The sequence below is a fragment of the Falco biarmicus genome, chromosome 4 (assembly GCF_023638135.1).
Source record: "Falco biarmicus isolate bFalBia1 chromosome 4, bFalBia1.pri, whole genome shotgun sequence".
Taxonomy (NCBI): domain Eukaryota; kingdom Metazoa; phylum Chordata; class Aves; order Falconiformes; family Falconidae; genus Falco; species Falco biarmicus.
In genome coordinates this window covers 102,648,938-102,672,624 of record NC_079291.1, presented here as the reverse complement: position 1 = coordinate 102,672,624, position 23,687 = coordinate 102,648,938, and the positions used below count along the sequence as shown (strand labels likewise).

Genomic DNA, 23,687 nt, shown 5'->3' with positions numbered 1-23,687 from the left:
CATCAGTGAGGAGCAACCACCCTGTCCTTTTTCCAAATAGGGATTTGAGAAAAAGCATTATCAATGTGCTGTCTGACAGCAGCATTGCTGTCAGAGTAACAGAGTACCAAGTATGTCCTGCCTTGATTGTGGTTTAGGCCACCTATGCCTGCCTTAAATTTTTATATTTATTGTTTTTGAGTTCTCTCAACTATCTGCATTATAAGAAATTTTTTTGCCGGTCCTGTTTGAGGTCTTTCAGATGGGACCTCACAGGTTTCTGGTTTGTCAAATTGTCGGTCTTCTGGGCTTGTAATTGTCTTAGCAGCATCCAAAAAACCCCCGTGGTTTTTCTGTCATCAAAGCTGGTCATTGAATGTGTGCTGCCATACATGCAATTAAAAACCCAACTGGTTTACACCCGGTTGTGTCAAGTATCTTTGATCACTGCTTTGTCTGTAATGTTTGTCCATCTACCAGAAATTGCTAAATGCTTTGGAATAGAATAGGTCTTATCACAATCTAATCTATTTAATCAACAAAATACTGATTTATCTTCTGTCTTTGTATCTGAATTATCTTATATATACAGAATCAAACAGAAGACAGTATACGAAAAGAGCTTATAGCATTACAAGAAGACAAACACAACTATGAGACAACAGCCAAAGAGTCCCTGAGGCGGGTCCTTCAGGAGAAAATTGAAGTGGTCAGAAAACTGTCTGAAGTGGAGGTATTGAAGATGAACGCCTAGTTTTCTGGAAATGCTGAAATATTTATAAATGTTGCTGCTTTGATCCCTATTCTGTTGCCTGTATTATGTCAGTATTTGTTGGTGTAAAATGTTGGCCCCAAGGACTTGTGGCACTTGCAGTATATTAAGTAGTAGTGTTTATTTCTCTTACTGGACAATACTTAGATTGTTAAACAGTTAATGAGAAACTATTCTTTAAACTCCTTTTTCTGCCAGGTTTTAAAGTTCAAAGTTCATGAAGCTGTCTTACAAAAGTTACTATGTGTGGGAAATAAGTGAGGGGAAAATTACATGCATGTGTTAGAAAAAATGCTATTAGACCTTGTTTAAACTGTAAAATTTATGGAAACATAAGCTTAACCACTCATACAAATGACACTTAAAAATGAGCTTTTGAGATTACACTGTGGTGAACACATTCTTCAAATTAGATTTCTGCCCCTATAATATGTCTTATTATTATTTTTTCCTTTGTTTTTTCTTTCCATTATTATTTGTTACATTTCCTTAGGTCAAGAAATATCATAAGAATTAATTTTAAGTGTAAAAAGTCTCCAGTCTCTTCATGCTTTTTTGAGAATGCAATGCATATAGTGCTGTAATGAATAACCTTACGCAATTTCAGTTAAATACTCCTTTTTATAATAGTTTTTGACAGGTTTGTTAATGGTTTGAGTTTAGTCTTCTGCCATTCTTCTCCTTTCCAACTCTATATCAAGAAACAATCTTCTGATGTACTTATCCTGCTTTTTCCTATTTACTGTGACTCTTGGGGGAGAAATACTAATTTAACTTTAGTCAGAGATTTGCTTGAGTGTTTCGTGCCACATACTTTTCTCTCCGCACAAAAGATTCATTAGCTCCTGATTGAGAGTTGTCCTTTAGTAATTATATAATGTAGTTTCGAATGTACTTTTTTCTAAAGGTGTTTTAGTTGTGAAGGAGAGCTAAGTCAGAGCTTGTTACCAAAAAAACCTCAACAACCCCAAACCAAAAAACATTGTATGACTGAAGAAACAAATCTCGAGCTATGAGGAGGAAACTCCGTACACCATTAGCTGTGCTACTATTACTGCTGATGCAAACTTCAGGAGCAGTCCTTGCTTCCTGAAGACCCAGCTGCCTCTTGAGTAAGGGAATCTTGGTTTAGATGCCTTTCCACATCATGGACTACAGAAAAAGATTTAGAACACTTCCTTCGAGCCACTTGGCTTTTATAATGTGTTAAATCTTCTTTTGCTGGGTGAAAGGTGTCCTGAAATCAATTAATTTCATTGCATTACAAAATAGTATAAAACTTCCACAGTTTGCCATAAAACCAAAGAGAATGGGAGAGATGGTTCACAGGTTTCAGCTCTTTATTCCTATCATTCACAATTAATAACCTACTGTGGGTTTTTTGGTTTGGGTTTGGTTTTTTTTTCCCCCCCATGCATGAAGCTAATACATTTTCACATAATCTGTTTTTTAAGTAGAACAATGCAAAAATTTGTGTAGGTAGCGTTTTTGCCAGGACTTGCTCTGGTTGTTTAGCTTTAATTATTAGGAACAAAGCAGTTAAATACAACTAATTACATTCGTTATTGTTTGGAAAAAAATAGATCCACTTCACTGTTGGTAGATAATTAGTCTCTTTTTTTAATTTTATTTCATAATAATTCTGTCTTACAGAGGAGTTTAAGTAATACAGAAGATGAATGTACTCACCTGAAAGAAATGAATGAGCGGACTCAGGAAGAATTAAGAGAATTAGCTAATAAGTACAATGGAGCTGTAAATGAAATTAAAGACCTTTCTGACAAGCTAAAGGTAATGACAGAACTTGATCGGACTTGTGATGATACTATAATGCATGGAACAAATGTAATTTCTCATGTAGCAATCAGATAAAGGTTAAAAAACTTTTAAAAAAGGTTAATGAAAAATTATATAATCTTTTACATACTGTTTTGTTTACATTTAATGTACCTGAAACTGTCATCAGTTAGGTAAATTGCTAAAAAAGGTTCCTTTACCTGCAATTTGAAAAGTAACCGTATTTTTGGAGCTGCAGTATATTTTAATATAAAACTATGTATGGTGTAAAACTTTATATTCAGCTGCTTTTATATAGACAACTGTCAAACTAAACATTTTACAGTTAATGGGAATGAAGACTAGAATTAAAAATAAATTTGCGCTTCATCTACCTTTTTTGCCGTTAACCATTAATAGCCTACCACATAGTAGTAGTATGGCTCAGCTTCCAGGGGAAAGGAGCATGCTGTCGGGTTTGGTATTAAACTAAACGTCAAAACATACTAATATTTAAAGGTCCTTTATGCCTGAGACAGTTGTTGCATTTTTCTTGAATAAATACGGAATTTGAACTTAGGTTCTTTTGAGTCCTAGGTCAGCACCTCAGAGAGAAGATTTTTCTTTCCAAATTAAGTGCATTTGGTTTCCTAATTACAAGTTACAGTGATTATGATGAGTTTATACAGAAGGATCAAAACTGAGATTTATTACCTAGCTTTGATGGAGGAGAGTCTCTGAAACTCGTTATCATGAACTTATTATTCCATCAAGTTGGTCTGTGCAATGTACTTTCAGTTCAGAGGGATGCTTGGGTTTTGATTGGTTCAAGATTCTGGGAGATGGTGGGTGTTTCTTAGTTCTTGGGCCCTGGTACTGTTCCTGTAAAATCTGCGTTCCTCGGACAAAAAGTTAGTTAAGATATTTTGAGATTCTTTCTCTCTGTTACTGTGCTTGAAGTGAAATGTAGAGAAAAATCACAGTAGAAAAATTTTGTGTTTTTTCCATTTTCTTTATGTGACTAGCAAAGAAAGTTACTTACCTGCATTTAATTATGCAAAAGTCAATGAGATCTGTTCCTTTACATGTTAATTTTTATTTGCTTAGGGATTTTTAAATTTTTTTTTTTGAGCAGGTAGCAGAAGGAAGACAAGAAGAAATCCAACAGAAAGGACTGGCTGAGAAAAAGGAATTGCAGCATAAAATAGATGAAATGGAAGAGAGAGAGCAAGAGCTTCAAGCAAAAATAGAAGCTTTGCAGGCTGATAATGACTTCACCAATGAGCGGCTAACTGCTTTACAAGGTTAGTCACTAGTGGGGAAGAAAGTTTGATTATTTGTTTTTCTTTTAATCTGTGAAATATCTTTTTCTTGGACTTCTGTTTACAGTACGGTTAGAACATCTTCAAGAGAAAACTCTTAAAGAACACAACAGCTTAGGTAGGTGTAATCAGTTTCTTGTTTCAAGATGGTTTCCAGCTTTTCTGTTCAATTACTTTTATTGTGAAAATCTTGTAGTCGAGGTGTGTGGGAAAAGAATGATGTTTTCCAGTTATCCCGGTAGTGCTTTCTTCCTGGGATCACGTAACATGGACAGCCGTGTGGCCACGACAGAGTGCCAGCAGAGGGCGCTGCTGCTGTGGGTGCACAGGCTTCGGGTTCTCCGCTCGGTTTCGAGCTCTGCTTGTGCCCCCTCAGCTCCAAGGCTTTGAAGCTTTTTATGTACATGTAAATATCCAGAAATTATATAATGTGATAGGAAGTAATTCTTTGGGTGAGAGTAACCTCTTACACATTTGAAAAAACAAGAACATGATCTGTAGTGCAGGAAAACACATTAAATTTTGCCTATTTTGTTTGATTTACATTAGCTACTTAGAAGGAGGAGGTAGCATGAAAAGCCAGATGCATTTCACAATGCTGTATTTATAAAGAAACAAAACCCAAAACATTTTGCTTGGTTCCAGAAATAATACCCTTTCTTAATCCTAGGCGTACAAGTTGACGACTTCATACCTAAAATTAATGGGAGCACAGAGAAAGGTAGTGTATCTTAAGGCTACCTTTTGTCTTATGATTGATGTTTGAAGTTAAACAGATTCAAAATGTTCTCTAAAGTTTTACTTTAAATAATATTCTCTTAAAAAAATGAAATTGAATTTGTGACCAGCACTTTTTGCTTAGACTTTCAGTCTAGGTGTTCTTAGAAGGTTCTCAAAAACTTAACAAACCAACTTAGAAGTCGTCTTTTTCGCTTGTTTTTTATGGATTCTCACTGGAATCAGTAAGAGCATACTGAATGATGTCAGGCTGGTGACACAAGACAGTGAAAAACTTGTTCTTTTCCACTTAGTTTTATTTTCTGTTGCAACACAGGCATTTTTCTAGTAAATTGGGCATGGTAAGTAAAGTCAGCAAAACTTGTTTTTTTCTAATTACAATGTATGAAAAATGTGAGTATATGAAATATAGAACTAGTGGAAACTAACTTTTTAAAGTTCAGGAGTGTCTTTAGGTAAAACCAGAGTAAATACAGATTGAGCTAACTGGTTATTATTTTATTCTTATAAAGACCAGTTAGCTAAAGCTTAAGTATTTTAACTGTCTTAACAAACACTTGAAGTGTTTTTAATAAAATTGTCTGATAAGAATATGCCCAGTATCACATATAGCAAAGATTATTCTGATTATGATTCTAAATTCACTGAATTGTTCCATTAGCTAAGATATATTTGTCCTCTTATGTTAGTTTTAGATTTTCCCTTGATGTATCTTTCTTCAGCATTTGCTGTGTCATTGCTGGCTAATGAAAGCTCTGAGGAATGGTGGTAGTATTAATTGGAAGGTTGGGACATCTATATAGAGAACTTGTGGTTTTAACTAATACAGTGGTTAAGGATTACTGTATACTGTTTTGAAACAACGTTTTAAAACTCTCTGTGCTCTATTTCTTAGCTTTTTACCTTTTTTTTCCTATTATAAATAAAGAGCTTCTTAACTAGGGAGACCAATAGCAAAGAAGTTAATCGTGGCATAACCTCATGACTAGTTCTTACTTGGAGCAGGAGGAGAGATCTGTTAAACACTAACAGGAATTGTACAAAAACCACCTCCCCTTAATATAAGTACTCCTTATCCCTTAATGTTTTAGTGTTTAAAGCACTTAGCTGTGATGCAAGCTGAGATTAGCAAGCAGGAGACCTAATGTCTGTTCCTGGTTCTCTGGGCTGCTGTACTTAGTTTTTAGATAGATCGATACATCTTGCTAATGCGTAATTTTAGGTTGGTAATACTCTTAATGCTTGATAGAATAGTTAAGAAATAAATTTGCTTTTAATTTTTTTTTTTATCTTCCACCCCATAAAATAATTAACTTCTTTGCAAAGTGTAACTGAGGTGCTGTATAGGGATTGTGATTCTTCATTCTAATTATGTAAAAAGTAAAAAAACCCCAACAACTTTGAAGATTAGATTGTTGGAGGTTTAGAAAAACTTGCCATAATGTGAACAAAAGTAGCCTAGAGCTAAACCGAAAGATTTAGGAAAAGCTTTCAAGGTTTGAGTGCAAATGCATATTGTTTTGTAGAGAAGTAATTGATAACATCACACTAAATATGAGGTTTTTCTTGTAACAAACAGTTGGTTCTGTTTAAGATTCTTAATAGGAATGTCTTGTTAGTTTTTTAAATACTGCTACCTCATCAGTTTGAGTGTAGGTTGTCTGAAAAGTTATTTAAAAATGGAATTCATTATTATGTGATTATAACCAATATCATTGTATCAAAGATACCACTTTTTTGTCAAAGTTGAAAAAGCAGTCTCTTCATGACTTATTTTGGGTGATAAAAGAGTCAATGTCATCTGAATGTGTGCATGAAAACATAGATTACTCCATCCTCTGAGTAACAGTAGAACTTGTGCTTAAACCTGGGAGTTTTAGGAAGCTGCCAGTTTCTTTTTCTTTGTTAATATAGACAACATATGACTGCTCATTCAAGTTGTCTTTCTGTGTGTTAGTCTGTTACCTCTTTCTGTCATGCACCTATTTTGCTATTCTGTATTTTAGAATTATATTTTTCCATTATTCTGTCTGTTGTACCTCATTCTTCTGCATCTCTGCTATACCTGCTCCATCCAGATTTCTCTGGCATTTTACAGCTTGCTGGCCTGTGTTCTCTTCACAACAGTTTGTGCTTTTTTGTATCTTCCTGTCCTTTATCTAGCCCTCATATAATGACAGATGGGCAGTAATTTTCTCTGCCAGATTTTGGATTTTGTTCTCTTGAAAGCCACAGGAGGCAGTTACTGGAGTTTGTTGGGTTATTTTGTTAGGGTTTTTTTTCCTGAGTAGTCTTGCATTATTTCAGAAGAGGTAAGAATTTAGGGTTTATCATGTAGGTTCAGCTGCTTTGGCAAGAGGTCACAGATATTTTGCATAAGGAAAAGACTTCAGTGTTGAAGGCAGAAGTCAGTAATGCTATTTCCTTTTGGTGCTAAATAGTCTGTAAGTGAAGAACTAAAAAAAATTTTTAAAAATGCTGTTTGTATACAAATTTGTACATACCTTCTCCCCCATCTCACTGTCAGAAGATGGTAAAGCCATGTAAAATTAGTATGCTTTTTAAGATTCCTTTTGTCTTCCTATCTGTCAAAACTTCAGGTCAAGTCCTCTAGGTATTCTTCTAGGCGTACTGCCTAGTTGCTGCAAGAATAAGGATGATACAGTACTTTTTCTGTGGCTGTCCATAAAATTAGAAGCTGTACTCTGAGCAAAGGAGCTAAGAACTCATGTTACAGTCTCTCTAGAGGCTTTTTTAACGAAGTATATTAAGATCATGATGGTTAGGCATTCATTTTCTCTCATTGCACACATGGAAATTCTGGTGCAGTAGAGGGTAACTTGCTTATTCGGCAAGCTACCAGTGATGGTTGTGTAGAATTGAGTTATTTCTGTAAGTGGTATGTTTCTCAGTGAGTTGCACCACACCTGGCTTTCATATTTGTTTTGTGAGCCATATATTACGTAAAGAAAGATATGAGAAGTTGTGTGCCGTCACTTAAAGTATCATGTTAAAAGGCTAAAAAAAATATAAAATGTTTAAATATGGAAAATAAATGTTATAGCCGTGGCATTGTCTTCTAAAAGCCCCGGCCCTGTGGGCTAGAATAAAGTTTACTTTTTGGAGTAACTTTGAAATACAGTAAAGCTTAGTATTACATGTTGGATCTTAACAGCTAAGCTTCTGATATCAGAAGCTAATGCTTGAACAGTTTTGTTAGAATGTAACACATTTTGCTGGTTTATGTACTAAAAAGTAGCCTTTCCAGATTGCCAGACTCCTGAGGTCAAAGGATTTTTGAGGTCCTTTAGAAAGGAAATGTTAGCACCTTTTTACTTGGAGATGCAAGATTCTGATGGAATGGGGAGCTGAACAAGGTCACATAGAAGGAATTGGGTAAACCTGGGAACTGAGCCCAGTTTTAGGATCTCTGCTGTAGAGCTGCCCTTTGAAAAATTGATGTTTCTGCACAGTAAAGCTTTGTTTAAAAAGTAAAGGGAGCTATTCAGCAACACTTGAAAATTTTTACATTTTTAAAATTTAAAGAACGTATTAGATATGAAGAATAGACGTGAAGACTAAAGAAAAACTTACTAAATGCCCTTTTAAAGGTAATAAAAAATGCTGAAGAATATAGGTTAAATACATATTTCTCATTTCTTCAATGCTTGGATTTGGCATTTGCAGTTATCCATGTCTGATGATGAATTATCCAATGGGAGAAACTAGAGGCATCAGTGCTATGGAGTTGCATGTTTCAGTAGTGTATCATCTTACGTATTCTAAATTTATTGTGATTTAAATATCACGTATGTGTGTTAATCTTTTTGCCAAAAATACAAAGTTGTCAATGGCAATTGAGTGGAATTCACTTGTCACCACCTAATCTGAAAGAGCAGTATGCCAAATGCAGAATGTTTGGACTTTTAATAATAGGTTCTTACTAAATTTTATTAAATAAAGTTGGTTTGATTTTTTTAAATAGCTTCTACTGAGGTAAGGGGCTTTTTATTATGCTTATGAACTGTTAACAGATTTTAGTATTTAAAAGTACCCTTTGAAAATGCAGTTAAAGTACTTCTTTCTTCTGATTAATTCAAGAGAGTAATCTATTTTCTGCTATCACTCAGACGTAATTTCAATTACATGTCTTGTCTGCTTGCATATTAACTCAATTTCAAAAGTTCACTGTAAATACACAATTACAAATATTGTTAATATTCCTTTCAAATTTTTTTTGCATCAATTTGAAAATGATAAGAAGATGTAAACTTAAGTGTTTCTTTCTTTACTAGAGCACTTTCTTTCAAAGAGTGGAGGGGACTGCACTTTTATTCATCAGTTCATAGAATGTCAGAGTGAGTACAAGAGTGTTCATCACATTTGCTTTAAAAACAGCAGAAAACCCAGAGAAGGTGGATAAAAACCAGAACTTGTCACTACTATTTAATTTTTCTGTAGTAGCAGAAATTTTCAGGGCATAGAATTGTGGCATTGTGATGCTAAGCAGATGCCTGTAGTAGCAGTAGTAAGAGCACGTCTTTGCTCTTGCAAAGCAATGATCACATTGTCTCTTAGCAGTTAATCCATTATTGTCCTCCAACTAATGAAAGGCTGGTAATGTTGCCACATGATGTTTAAAACTGAGTGCAATTTTTCACCTGTAACGAATTCAGAAGTTGAACGCCAAACACTGTTTAAGCAGTTGTCACAGGCAGCACTAGGACAGAGATAAAGTAATGATGCCTTTTCTCCATTTCAGATATTTATAATTTATCTGACAGTTAAGAGCCTTATACATTCCTCAAATTAGTTGTTACAAAGAACAAAAATGAAAAGAAGACCTTAATTTTTATGTGGAAATCTAAGAGATAATTTTAAGAAAAATAGAACATAAATATGCATAAATATACCAATCTTTAGAAAGATGTGTTATTCTGGAAAGAGAAATGTGTTTTTCAAAGGAAATTGTTTTTGAAAATGAGTGATGAAGCAGCACAGTCTGCATATCTATAATAAAAGAAAAACTTAAGATGTTAAAACTTTCTGTCCACTGAGAGAAAAACATTATTAGGATGAAGAGAGAAAAGTGCTATTAAACTTCAAAGAAAACTCCTTTGTAGCATAAAGAACTAGTTTTTTACTTAAGAGTTTACAGAAGTTACGTGCCTGAAGTTGAGCAGACAGAAGTATTTATAAGCAGAAACAAGGCAGTACCTTTTTTTTTTTATGTTATGCCCATTGGACTCTTCTTTTCCCTTTTAAATTTGAGTAAGGAAGTGTGGCAGACCTGTTTGATGTTATTCCTTGTGATATGGATTGCTGTGCTATAAACTGAATGACAGGATGCTGCTAATGTTTGTCTAAGAAGATTTAAACTTTGAGAAATGTGTTTTTTTAGGAGTGAATGACTTGTAGCTGTCTTCTGTCAGGCTGAAGTTTAAAATAGTTTTAAGTTTTGCTAAGATCTTGTATGAATCCTCTTTATTCAGTACATAAAAATGACCTGAAATTAAATGTTTGATAAAACAGTTTGATAAAAATATTTTTTTGTCTAGACTGAAAATGAAGAGCACACTGAGTGATGTTCATATACAAATTGGTTGCCTGTTTTCATTCTCTGGATGTTAGCTTAACATATTTTAGCAAAACTTGTGTTAGTATCACCTCTGCAAACTAAATGTGACCAGTCTTGTCACTACTGAGAAGCGAATTGACCATCAGGATCTAGTAAAAGATTCTGATATGCAACTGAAGTAGTAATAAGTGTAAAATAAAGATCAGTTTACTTATGCCTCCCTTTCCTTGAGTGATTAAAAGCTAGAGTAAGGACAGTGTAAGGCCTCGATTGCCTTTTTAAAGGAAGGAATACGAGTTCAAAGGGTTCAGTATTCTGCAATTTTTTGACAGTTTAAGTTTTTACTGCCTAACCGAGAACATAAAAAGAGATTCCAAGTCAGCAGCTTGTATTTATTCCTGGACTGAAAGTTTGCCATTCCCAAATTCAAATCTGTTTAGTCAGGATCCGCAAAATCATGAGGTTAAGCTGCAAACTGTGGGCTCTATTATTTTATTTTGTATGTAAGTGCTACCCTTGAGTCCTGCTCCTGGGCTTTGCTCTCTGGGGCAGTGAGGGTTGGGAACTGATGGGGAGAAAAGTTGTAGTTCCAGAGATCGCCAGAAACCGGCGTTTTAAGACATGCAGCAAATACTGAAGTATCTAAACCGTAAAACTAAAACAGTATCATAAAGATTAGCAATCTTGAGAAAGAACATGTAGTTTAATAGGGGTCACTCATTGAAGTTGTGTTATGTATGGTTTACTGGTTTGTAAGAGGAGCACAGGAATTAAAACCATAAGAGAAATCTGGAGGAAAAAAAGGAGAATTTTAAACAACCATGGAATTCAGCAGGGAAAATGCACATCTCCATAATCCTGGGGAAGAAGCACTTAAATTGGGAAAGCACAAACAGAGAAATGAGGAAAAACAGCTTGAGTCAAGGTAGTTGAGTATGTGAGATAGTACAAGAAAGAAAATTAGATGATTAAACAAGCTGGTATTCTATACAGACAGTTGCCAGAGGTATAAGACAATTAGAAGTGCTTAACTGATAAGAGCAATCAAGACCTCTCCTGGTAGTAAAGCTAGAACTTTTTTTGGTGGAGAGAAACAACAGGACACTAAAATCGTAAGTTACAATGCTGCTTGAATGCTTAACTTGGGTAGCATTGTTTGTAAAATCTGGTTTCTGTAAGTTTTTGAAGATACTTTGATTTATTTTTCTTTTTTTAAGCAGAATATGGCTCATGATACCATCCAGTAATCTGTCCTGATCTACAACATCTCTAAAATGTTGTGAAATCTTGCTCTGAGTGATCTGGGACGTCTGATCATTACATCCAGCTCACTTGTTGCTCGTTTCATAACATTTTGTTTTTAGCAACCAGTGGTGAATAACAGTGACATGGACAGCAAAAGTCATGGTACTGCTTTTTGATTAGTACATCATATGTTCCTACCAAAAATGATGGTGATGTATAGAGACGTGGTGCCCTGCTAGCTTCCTGTCTTTTGTTCCAATCTAACTCTTTATTTGCATCCTTTTTTCTTTCTCATTTCATGTTTTTTTGCATTTCTGATTCTAAATGCAAGTAAATTTTTTGCTTTTTTGCTAAGTTTTTATATTTTTTTTATCTCTCTAGAATGAAGTAGGTTTTGGATGGATTGAAAAGCTATTTTCAACTTTTCCATAAATTTATGTCCTGTAGGTGGCAAGTAAAGTTGAAGCTGCTTAGCATCGTTTTTTTCAAATGGTCTGAAATTTGTGTGTTGAGAGCTAGGTTTCCTTTCATTGGTCTTCAAAACTGGCCTCCTTCAAAAACTAATTTGATACAAAAATGTATTGGGACATCTTAAGTAATCATTGTAATGTTAATAGATCTTAACTGTTATATTACATATATTACACAGTGATACACAACCTAAATCTAAAAGGGAGTTTGTTAATCAAAAAAATAGGAAATGCCTAAATACCGAAGAGAAAGCTGTCTTTGAACTGTATTCATCAGTGAATAATAAACATAGACTATCTTAAAGATGAACTGGAAGTTTAACTTTAAAGCACATTGAGTGAAAATTAGTATTATTTATGATATGTGTCAGTAACTCTGCTTTCTGTTAAGTAGCGCCTGGGTAGCATGAAAGATAAAAATTATTTGTGCCAGGAATTAAAGCTAGGATTCTCATTCTAATTTATATTTTTGGTAGCCAAAAATGCACATCTTGATTCAGGAAAAATGTGAATTGATTTTTTTTTAAAAAAAACCACTAAGTTTGAAATATGCAGAGATCTGAAAAAGGGAGGTTTTAAAAATACAGGTACATCTGCTTTTACTTTCTGATTGTTGTTTGGATGTTGCCATTTTTAATGACTAGGGTGGTAACAGTGCAGAGTAAGATTCTATGTAGTTCAATGATACCTACATCCAGTTTTCTGTTTATTATCTAAATATACACAGGCATGCTAAAATAAACAAATTTTTGTTGGCTTTGAAATATACTAATGCTAACATTCTTAAAACAGGGAGAATGCTTACTTGTTTTGTAAGTTAGGAGAGAGGTCAGCCACGAAGTCAAAAATACTGGCTTTGTCAGCTTTGGGTCCCACTGGCAAGGGGACTTGTGTGTTACTGCTGAAGTTCTTTGAAGAAATTGTGTCAAGAGGAACATTTTTGTACAAATATTGAAATTCATAATGGATGTTAGAAAACAGTAAGACACCATGGAAAAGGAAATAAATTAGTCTGCAGGTTTTTTAGTTGTAGGAATTCAAGATTCTTAAAAGCATAAAGATCTGCTCCTAAGGTTTCAGTTTGCAAAAACATCTGGGTCAAGAAGACTAGTTTCTTTGTGTTGTGCTATAATTATTCTGGTTTTAACAGCTACTGAATTGTGAAAACTCCAAGATCCATCAGTTCATAATGCTAAGTTTTCTTCTGTAAACTGATTGTAGAAGTGTATTTTAAGCCAACACGCTAGCACAGATGAGGTGTTACCCCTTCAGAACAGATAGTCGATAGCTACTTTGAGTGTGTGGTTTTTGCATTCAGCTAATTCTTTCAGACATATGGGCAGAACTCCTCAGCTGCTTTTTCTTGTTGCCTTCCTCCCTGCCCCCTTCCAGCCTCAGCTGAGTCCTGGAATAATTACGTATGAAGACTTTTTTAGGTGTTATTTTTTAGAATGGAAGAAGGCTCATGATACTTGGCTGCAGCCACTTGTCCCTCCGTGGTGCCTTCCTCAGTCAGGGCGCCGTGACTCCAGCTCTCATGAACTCGAGACCGTTCTGAACTTGGATGATGAGTGATGTCCTGCAGTTGCTTGAGACCTGAAGCCAATCCTGAAAATCCACTGTGCTGTTCAGTGCATTTCTGAAGTATTTGTAAAATGTTATAGCAGTGCAGGATAATATTTGGAGACAGAAGTAGGTGGAGGAAATACCTCTTTCAGACTGGTTTGTCTGGTTGTGGGTGAGGGAAGGGGACAGGATAAACTTTTGGCCGTGTGAGTGGTTCTTCAGGCCTCAGGGTTATATTTTGTCTGAAAGCTTGTCTACTATTTAGGGCTGAAAAAGATACCTCTGCTCAAATCTTGTCCTGCCACTGTCCTTAGATTGTAATGCTTACAGCAACATGCCATCAGAGGAGTACAGAGACCTGCTGATCTTCAGAAATACTCGATGCTGGAAATGCTGACTGAAGCTCACTTTTTCTTTTTTTTTTTTTTAAATTAAAATTTTGAAAACAATCTCCTGCCATCCAGCTTCCTTAATCTGAACTCTCCTGTATGTGCCGGTCATCCAGTTTTCTCTGTGTCTCAGTTACCTGTTAATAGCACATGGGATAACCAGCACACTCAGTTCCGTGGCTGATTGGCAGGGATCCAGCAGGGAGAGCACAGAGTAGAGACGGAGGCAGCTTCCAGCCTGGTCTTTCAGTTGTTGTTAACAGCTTTCAACATTGTCTAAATTTCAAGATCTACTGCATAGAAATGGATGATGTGATCTGTAAGATACGTGACCCTTGATAATTTTGCATGGTGGCATTGCTAGCCCATGCTTCAGGAATTAGCAATAATGAAAATCTCCTCTGAAAAATAAATTAATTAATTACTAGTTCGGTAGTTCTTTAAGTGCCTTTGGTTAATCCAAACCTTTCTTCCCTTGGTCTTACTGTTTGCCTTCGTGTCCTAGCTGAAATTAGGATGAAGTTAGCAATTTAGTTTCAAATTCCGTGTTTTAGGATTTTATTCACCTGACATATATGGGTAGGCTTTCCTGTGAATGCTATGTGTAAACTCATTTTTTTGTGACCCTGAATGGTATGATGCATGCACAATTTTATGGAAGTTTGTGTAGCGCTCTAAAAGTTGCAAGCTAAGAAACGCTGTTTCTGTGTACCTTTTCATAGGTACTATTAAAGCAGTTGTGATGTGGAGATGGCTTCTCAGTTCTGTTCTACTGTGACGTATTTCTAGATTTCTGCTGTGTCGGGTCGATACCTGTTTCAGGCAACCAGCTCTTATAATTCCTTCTTTGATAACTATAAAAAAAAAGATTGTAAAAATTAATTTTCCTAACTTCTCATTAGTGAACTGAAGCATTAATAATGTAAGCTAGTAAACTGCAGAAGAAATAATTATGCACTTTATCACAAAGTTCCAGTAGGCTTGTATGCTCTGTTTCATTATTCCATGCCAGAATAAAGTTTTTGTTCAAGCCTGAGTAGGAAGTAATACTATCAGCTTTTAATTTGGTCATGGAATGTAGTCTGCGTAGATGCGTGCAGGGAAAAGCTTGCTTAATTTGATCTTGGAAAGTAACACTTATTTTGTTTGGCAGACAAGATCATAGATGAAGGACATCTAACCAAAGTGGAAGAAACAAAGCTTTTGAAAGGTTAGACTGCTGGATTATTTAATTGTTTTTGAAGCATGTTTTTATGTCACTTCAGTGCATGTTCTGTCTTAAACTAGCAGTTTGAGTTTTGTTCAATACTCACTTAAGAAAAAAAAAAATCAATATAGGGCAGGTATATTGTTTATTAAACTCTGCTCCAAATACTATTGTAAGGTAAAAAGATTTAACGGAAACAATTTTTGAAGGTGAAATGCTAGTCTCAGTTTTGACTGAGTTCTTACCTGAGTGTGCATTTAAAAAAAAATAATTAAAAGATAATAATTCTTCTAAATTGATTCAAATATTTAGTGCCTGCATAATTTTCAACAGGTCTTTTTGTTCCATTATAGGACTAAACTGAATAGAAATAACATTTGATCTTATTTTAAGTTTTAGATATCAGTGTATTTTAATTTGACTTTTCTTTTTTTTTAACTTACACCTTCATAACTTTAAACTATTAACCTCCTAAACGTGCCTTTTCCAAGTAAAATCTATGTCTCAACTCTTTTCTGTATAAAACAAGGGAAATACAAGGAGCTAATTAGGAAAGATTTATCTTGTCAAGGAATCGTCATCCTTATCTTACAGTGCCAAAATCGGGAATGTTATAAAGTGTGTAGATCAGTATTTCCTATGTGTAATGTGAGGTTGTTTGGACTTGTAGGCTGACTCCACTTTTGTAGCTTTTTGTTAATGTCTAGTCATACTAACTCATTTCTTTGCCTTCTGTTCTTCTGTGAAGTGTTACTGTATTGAATAAATGTTACCTTGTTAAAAGTTCTCATTTTTTGGAGACAGTTTATCTTCTCTTTACCTTAATTTATGAAACTGCACCTTTAATTTGTTTCTGTAGGTGAGTAAGCTATAGACAACATGCCATATTTGGCAAAAGAATGCATACAATAACTGTAACGTAACACTTGCATGCCAGTTATCTTGCAAAGCAGTGTGCTATTTTTGGTGCTTGTTAATATATTCTAACTCATCAAGTAAGTATGATGTCAACACATTTTAATATACTTCATCATTTTGGCTATATTTATTCAGCTCAGTTTTATTATGGGAAATAGGGACAACTGCTGTGAAACAATATAGTACAGGAAGGAGTTTTGTGCTTATGGTTCTGGTTCCAGAATAGGAAGCAGGTTTCTAAATCATTTTCTTTTTTACTTTTGCTGTTGCAGATGTAGACACTGATGCATCTTTCCCCTGGTGCCTCATCTTGTTCCCTGTTTCAGGGGGAGGAGGATAGGAGGGAGGAAGGAGCTGGTGTTACCCAAGTGTGGGTGGGAGGGGAGTATGAGAGGGAGGTGGGGGGAGAGAGAATTAATTCAGCGGTTGGAACTTGCACTGTTCCTCCTGTTTCACACGGAGCAAGAAAGCTGTTCCCATGTATGACCAGATATGGTAAAGTTAGTTGGATACAGATACTGCTCAGCTTAGTGCTTCTGGATTGGCCACTAATATAGACGACATGGGTGAGGCTCTTAGGATATACTTTTCTTAATACTTTAAAAAGAATGTATTACTTTGTTTAGTAATTACTGCGGCTTTAATGGCAATCTTGTGGGCTTGTTTCTGTATGATACATATAAAATGCTTTGTGTCCTGACATCTTTAGATATTAGTTAAAAACCTAAAACCAGGGAAGTACCCTTTTTGTTTTAGCAAAGAACCAACTCCGATTGTCAAGTTTTTAATTACACCAGTCACTATGAGCTTTGAAGTCTGCTGAAATAATGAGGGAGATGTTTGGAATAGCTGCCAGATCTGAACCCCTGATGTGCTCTAAGTGCGCGGGTGCTTTCCCCTTCTTCCTCTCCAGTGATTTCAGTTACATTAGGACAGGAAAAGTGGCTCTGGATCAGCTGCTTTGTTTGTACTTGCTGCCTTCCGTTTCACATGCAAGTGGATGTTACTCTGGCACAGAGAAATAGAAAACTTTTATTTCTATTAATCTGTCTGTGTTTTGTTGTCTTCCTAATTTCCCTGTGTAGGTGCACAGGTTGTCTTCAGTTTCCACTTAATGTCTTTCATTTTGGGGGTGTTTCGTTCTGTTTGTTGTCTTGTTACTTGAAAAAACAATGCACGCAGCTTTCTCATTACTCCTTTTTTACATATATTTTCATATATTAACCCTATTGGTATGACACACTTGATTGATTTATTGCTGTGCATCTTTTTTTTCCTGTGTCCTGGTACTATTTCATTGCATCTACAGTGTCTATATGTGAAGGAATTATTTGTGTTCACTGCTTTCCTGCATGTATTGTAGAAGTGAAGTCTGTATACTGGGAATGTTGTAATGATGCTTTATTTTATATATATATATACACACACACACTTGGAACTTGAGAGTCAGAGGAAACCTCTATTAATCTGTGGGTGGGCAGTGATGCTGTCAAACCAAGGATCTGCATAGTCAGCCAAGAAAGACTTCATTATGTGTGATATCACCTGCATGTTGGTGACACAGTTCCTCGCTTGACAGACTTACTGGGTTTGCCCACAGCAGAGATAGTGTGCCTTTCTTTAATGGACCTATCAGAACTAAACTGTAATAGTTATTTTAAAAAAAAAAAAAAAAAAGAAAATTACAGCCTCAGAAGTATTCAGACTCTTGAGTCAGGGATAATTCTGTGTCGAAAAAGGATAATTAAATATTATTTGTGGTGTTATATATATATTATATAAGTAAATATGTATAGTAATTAAATAAATAGTATAATTAAACTCCCCATACCTTTTGAAAAAGTCTGGTCTCCATTAAAAATCTGTAACTGGTAAAAACCAACCAACCAAACAAAACAAACACACAACTGTGTGGCTTCACTGAGCTGCATATAATAATGCGGTGAATTGTGTATGAGCAGATATTTAATGAAGGTATTTTTTGGTGGAAAGGGCACAGACTGCCTTCTCTTAATACAATTTGAACTGAAAACTCTTTCTAGAAATTAGTGTATTAATTTATATTGCTGTGATTCTTAACTGGTTCATGACACACTTCTTTTTAACAAAACAGTATATATAAGACTTGTTGCTATTATTTTACTTGTCCAAAATACTGAAGCACAGTTTTATTCTTAACAGCAATTTCTTTCTGACTTGTTACAATATCTGCATTGTTCTAGTCTTCTTTTCTTGTTTGTTCCCTGATTGAATCAGCTTTTGCACAGAGTTCCAGCTGGCAAGAATACAGCTTTAACAAAAGTTCAAGCTGTGCATGATGCAGTTGCATCCCCTATTAGAGCCTCGGCTAGATTAATGACTTTAGTGATGCTGAATCCATTTTAGCCCAGACTTACAAAGAAATAAGCAAACACCAGGTTTTTAGGTGTTTCTTCAACAAAGTTGTGTTCTGTTAACATCTAGCTGTAATTAAATAAATAGATGTATCGAAAAAATTATGATTAAGAGACTGAACAAAACATTTGCTGATTGTAGCTGATTTTTCTTGTTTCTTGCAGAGAATCAAGCAAGAGTCAAGGAATCTGATTTGTCAGACACTCTTAGTCCAAGCAAGGAAAAAAGCAGCGACGACACTACAGGTAAGCATTTAACTGAGATTTCTGTAACATCTAATTACTTTGAATTAAATCACTGAATCGCAGAGTCGTTTCTTTTAAAAGAGTGGCGAAGGCGCATATTACGCGGAGCCAGATACAAGCTTAGAGCAGTATTGTCTCTTTTGTGAGTTCATAATTAAATGGTCTAAAGAAAGAAGACTGTAAAAGCTTCTCCTTGCTTAAAGAACATTTATGTGAAAACAGTCTGCCTGCTCTCTGAAAGGTGTGGTATTTGTTGGGTTTTTTAGATGCCCAGATGGATGACCAAGATCTAAATGAACCTATTGCTAAAGTAGCGCTTCTAAAAGGTAAACAATTTTATTTTTGTAACTTTATATGTATAACCTCTGTGTGTGTGTATATATATTTATATCTTCTTGTCTACCTGTTTTTGATCAAATGTGCGTTGAAGTAGAGTGCTGAAATTCAAAGGTTTTAATCATGGTAGTACAGAAGAGTTGCATTTGAATATGAATAATGATTCCATTGGGTGATATGAAATAAAAACATACTTCTGAGTGTTAGTATAGAACTTGTGCATAAAGCTAGTTTTTGCACTCACCCATACTGTTCTAGGAATCTACATGTTACAACTTCCAAGTAGAGTCGAGAAGTAGTTTCTGCATACACTTAAGTTAGGGCTAATAGCTGTGGGGAGGAGAGATTCTTCTATCAGTGACATGTTTTAGGTACTGCCAAATTTTTCTCATATAGTTCCCATCGCTGTCAGAAATGCTTCTGTTAGTTTGCACCTGATGGGTTAAAAAGAAAATCGAAAATCTTTTTTTGCTTAACACAATCAAGATTTGAATTTCCTGCTATAACTGTATTTAGAATGATTGCTAAGCCTTAGCTTTGAGCTTCATAGCTGGAAAATTTAATTTTTTTACTGCTCACTGCACTGAAGGCATGTACTTAAAACTTGATTAGCAAGCTAATATTTACATATTCATGAGCTGAAAAAATTTGTGGGGTATTAGTTGTTACATTTAGCTTACTGAAAATTAATTTTATGCTTTTTGTACAATTAGACATTTGATCTGTAAAATGATGCTTACATTGAGATCACAAGTAAAAAGAACATCACAGTTCTTTATGGTTCAGAAAGATAGGAAACCATAATGAGTTTTAGAATACCCGTAAAAGAGCATTTTTCTATAGTTGTTTACACTTCTCTAATTTTATGACGGAAGGACTTCAAAAAATCGCATGTATTATATATGTTTCCAAACAGCAAAACTAAAGTTGAATTGGGTATTTTTCCAGTGGGTATCAGTTCAGCAAAGCAGTTTAAAAAGGAGTGTTTGAGCTCTTAGGCATGTTCCATTTGGCTTTTGCTCTAATGTTTGCAATTAATAACCAGTATATGCAGTGACTTCCTATGTTACAGGGTAGAACCTGGTAATGATGTTCATAGTGATTATGACAGTCTTATTTTTGGAATTTGGAAATAAAATTGGGTTTTGCAACAAGTTTTATTTGGGACGGGGTGGGGAGAGGAGAAATACAGTTGAAAAGCGTGATATTTGTTAAGTGTTAGAACTTTTAAGTCCAGAATGGGATACACATTAAGGAGTTTGCTTCCAGTGAGCATTGTCACATGCACATAATTCACAGCCAGAATAACCCTTTGTATGTAAACAGTACAGCAGAGAATCTAAGTTCAGCTTATGTCAAAATTATTTCAGTTCTAGTTCTTACAGTTTTGAGAGAGCCAACTGAAGACTACTCCCAATTGACTGGATTTCTTAGTTATCTTCTGCGGACAAATTAAAAGTGTACCCCTCAGGCTGAAAACCACAGATTCCTGAATTGTCCTTATGTGCAAGTGAAGTCTTACTAAATTCTCTCAGAAAGGTTTGTTTAACAGCCCAAGACCAAGGTGAGGCTGCTGTGAGCGTGCTGCTTCCTAGATGAGGACAGCCTCATGTCACAGCAAGGGTCAAGCGCAGTTACACTTTCTCTGTACAGGGTATGTTGAAGTGGCAGGGAGGGTTAACTGAACTCCTGAAGGACTAAAATCAAGTTTTCTGTGGTAACATGGAAGCAGTCTTTTGCTAATGTGGATGTTTTCCTGGCTTCATCTGTCTTTACTCGGTTGGAGATTTAAACCATAACCGTTACAGAACTTTTAGTGAATAAGTAGAAAAATACCTATTTGCATAGACCGCTTTGCTATTGAATTGCATATTGTAATTAACCACAGTAATTGTAATAACTGGTTTTCTCTTGAGGCTATTTATGGGCATTCCTTTTTTGCTGTCATGAAACCATTAAAAAATATCTGTACAATGAATCATTCTCCCTTGAAATTTTTAAGAAGAGCCTATAAACCCGCAGTTTTGTTTGAGGTTTTGTCAGAGAGCTACTTCACATGCCTGGCTTTGCCCTAAAAAGGATCATCTTTGCCACAGAAAGACTTTCAAGTGGATTTGTTATGCAGTCATACAATTAAGGAAGAGTGAGAACATTTCTCATCTGGCAGCTGTTTGGAATGCGGAAACGGCTGCTGGAAAAGGCAGCGTTCCTTTTTGTTTAACTGTTGGAATTTGCCAAACAAATCATTGGAACAAGAAAATGATGAGACTTCTAATTGCTGTAGTTTCCTCCAAGTGTATTTTCCATCATTAAATTTTGAGTGCATTCCGGATTTGTTTCAGCTTTCTACAAGTCAGAGTCTGTCAAAGAGGGGAAGGGGAAAAGCTGTCACAGATTAGTAGAACTACTTTTTTGGGGTTTGGTTTGGGGGTTGTTTTTCTTCCTTTCCCCAACAAGGTAAATGAATTCTGGCCATTAATAACAGTTCCCTGGATGCTTCTATTTAGACAGGCTGTTTGTGACTACTTTTTGCAAAGTTAAAACCAGGTATGTTAAGCAAAAATGTTAAACAGATGGAAAGAAGCAATAAATGTTACTGGAAGGTTAGTAATCTTGTTCTTATCAACTTCCTTATAATTTTATAGTAACTATAAGACTGATCCATGGAATCTTAATGAAAAGTGGTTTCAGTTGAGAGGTTGCTGAACAGTGGTAGTTTACATGAGAAATTTTGAAAATCAGCAATGGTCTGTGGATTTAGAAAGTTTGGGAACCATTGCGTTTTATGTTGCAATAGCCAGATACTTTATTTTAAGTATATGATACAGTTTACTTTATGTGGATCTTATGAAGCTGGAGAAAACTTAGCGTTTTAATCATTTATTTGACTTCACTGAGTACTCTGAGAAGAGTCATCTGAGTAACCTGAGAAATCCTGCAAAATTCTGAAAGTGAGCTACTGTGAGACTTGGAGAAGTACCACCCTGTTCATGAATGTGCTTCCACAGGCCAGGCACCTACGGATAAGGGATCAATTAAGACCACAGCCTATGTGTGGTGCTGTATCATCTCTCTTATCAAAAGTGTAAAAGCAAACATATAAGCAGAACTCTGTTGATATCTTCGTGTTTGTAAATATTAATTGGTTTAACCGAAGTTTTATTTTATAGATAGTAAAATTGCAAAGTATTCCTTTGCACACCATCATATTCTGTAATAATTTAGAAATGGTAGTTTTCCCCCCAAACTGGCCTATGGGTTAAGACTCCTTTTCTTGAGCCAGATTGAAGGTGGAGAAATATTTATGTGCTTTAGCAATGATTTGTATGGATCAGGCTAATTTTTTTAGCATTTTTAAATCTACTGGTAGAGTTGATGTTAAGGGAAACCTCTGTGTGTGCAGGGGAAACAAAGTGGTATTAATTAAGAATGTATTGTGCAATGTGGCAAACAGTCTGAACACAGATTAAAATTTTCAGTGAGCTAGAATAAATGAACAAGGGTTTTCAAACTGTTGTATTTGACTTTTTTGTTTTGGTACCTTTTTGTAGTTAATGATAGAATTCCTTAGACTTCTCTCAGAACAGTTTGTTCAATACTGAATGCTCCTGGAAATTGCTCAAATACTCTTTTTTTTTTTTTTTTAATTGCAGCCTTTTATATTAGTTAGCAAATTTTTTTTTTGTGATGTGAATTTGCTTTCTAAGGGAACTAGCTCTAAGCCTGATGATATTTAGTAGTTCTGTTATTTATAAATAGAGCGATCCTACTCACTAAGGATTTTTTTCAAAACTAGAGTTAGCAAAAAAAATGTTTGCTTTGAACTAAAAGACATTAAAGAAATTTTCAGTTTGGCTAAGACTGAAAAGCTGTTATTTTGTTGTACTTATGTTGCTTGGCTTTTGATTTAGAAGCATGTCAAGCATATGGAAATTCCCCTATTGCATTTGTGTAGGAAAGGCTTTACCTTGATTGTGTCTTTGCTAAACTGATTGTTTAAATTGTTTAAACGTTGTCCCATAAGTTGAGTTCCTCATCTCCTTTGAAGCAGTATTATCTTTTATGATGCATGCTTTCATTGCTTGGAAAATACTGTCCACCAGAAAGTTCATTTAGGGTGCCTATTGTTGGATTTGGGACACTGCTTCTTTATCAGACGTGATTGGAGCATAATTTGTCCACTTCCTCATCCACTTCTTCTGAACAGTCTCATTAAAGAGGGTTGAGAGTCTAATTGCCCCAAGTCTTTATCCATGAGAAGCTAGGAACAAAACATGTTCAATAAAGAGAAACTTGGATTTGGAACTCTAATAAACCATAAAAGAAAGCATTTGGATGAAATATGTAGTCCTCTTTGTTCTTTCTGCTCTCATAATTTTGTTCTGAAAAAGTCTAAAAGCACATGTGTACCCTCAGCTCTACTTGATCCATCCCACCAATTCATTACTGTGAATACAGCAGAAACATAGCCTCTTTTCCTCGAGGGATACAGCGTGAATACTTTAACATGATTTGGTAAACAGTATTTTTAATGAAGAAAACAGAAAAAAAAAAAAAAGATTACTTTGTTGATGACATACAGTCAATTATGAATGTCAAAAGTATAACGACGAACTAAACTATAGCTTGTATTTTTTTTTTCTTATTAGTGACAGGTCCAGACAACCAAAGTAATCTATCTTTTTGCAGTTTTTATTCTAAGTAGTGTGCCTTTATCTGAAATCCATATGGTCTGTAGTGGTAGACGTACAT

The 23,687-nt window shown here is 35.2% G+C and overlaps 1 protein-coding gene across 31 annotated transcripts in view; it reads left to right on the top strand.

Annotated features, from left to right (window-relative positions):
• SLMAP (sarcolemma associated protein) overlaps positions 1 to 23,687 on the top strand; it is an 89,034-nt gene that overhangs the window by 47,522 nt on the left and 17,825 nt on the right. For 4 of the 31 annotated variants that reach the window (XM_056336962.1, XM_056336961.1, XM_056336964.1 and 1 more), the window contains exons 8-16: positions 572 to 712; positions 2,405 to 2,542; positions 3,663 to 3,831; positions 3,917 to 3,967; positions 4,520 to 4,570; positions 8,883 to 8,945; positions 14,989 to 15,045; positions 18,519 to 18,599; positions 18,866 to 18,925. In XM_056336962.1, the coding sequence (XP_056192937.1) occupies positions 572 to 712; positions 2,405 to 2,542; positions 3,663 to 3,831; positions 3,917 to 3,967; positions 4,520 to 4,570; positions 8,883 to 8,945; positions 14,989 to 15,045; positions 18,519 to 18,599; positions 18,866 to 18,925 (811 nt within the window). Of the gene's footprint in view, positions 1 to 571; positions 713 to 2,404; positions 2,543 to 3,662; positions 3,832 to 3,916; positions 3,968 to 4,519; positions 4,571 to 8,882; positions 8,946 to 14,988; positions 15,046 to 16,376; positions 16,527 to 18,518; positions 18,600 to 18,865; positions 18,926 to 23,687 lie in introns of those variants that run through there. The other 27 variants (XM_056336968.1, XM_056336965.1, XM_056336971.1 and 24 more) reach the window with 15 other exon arrangements.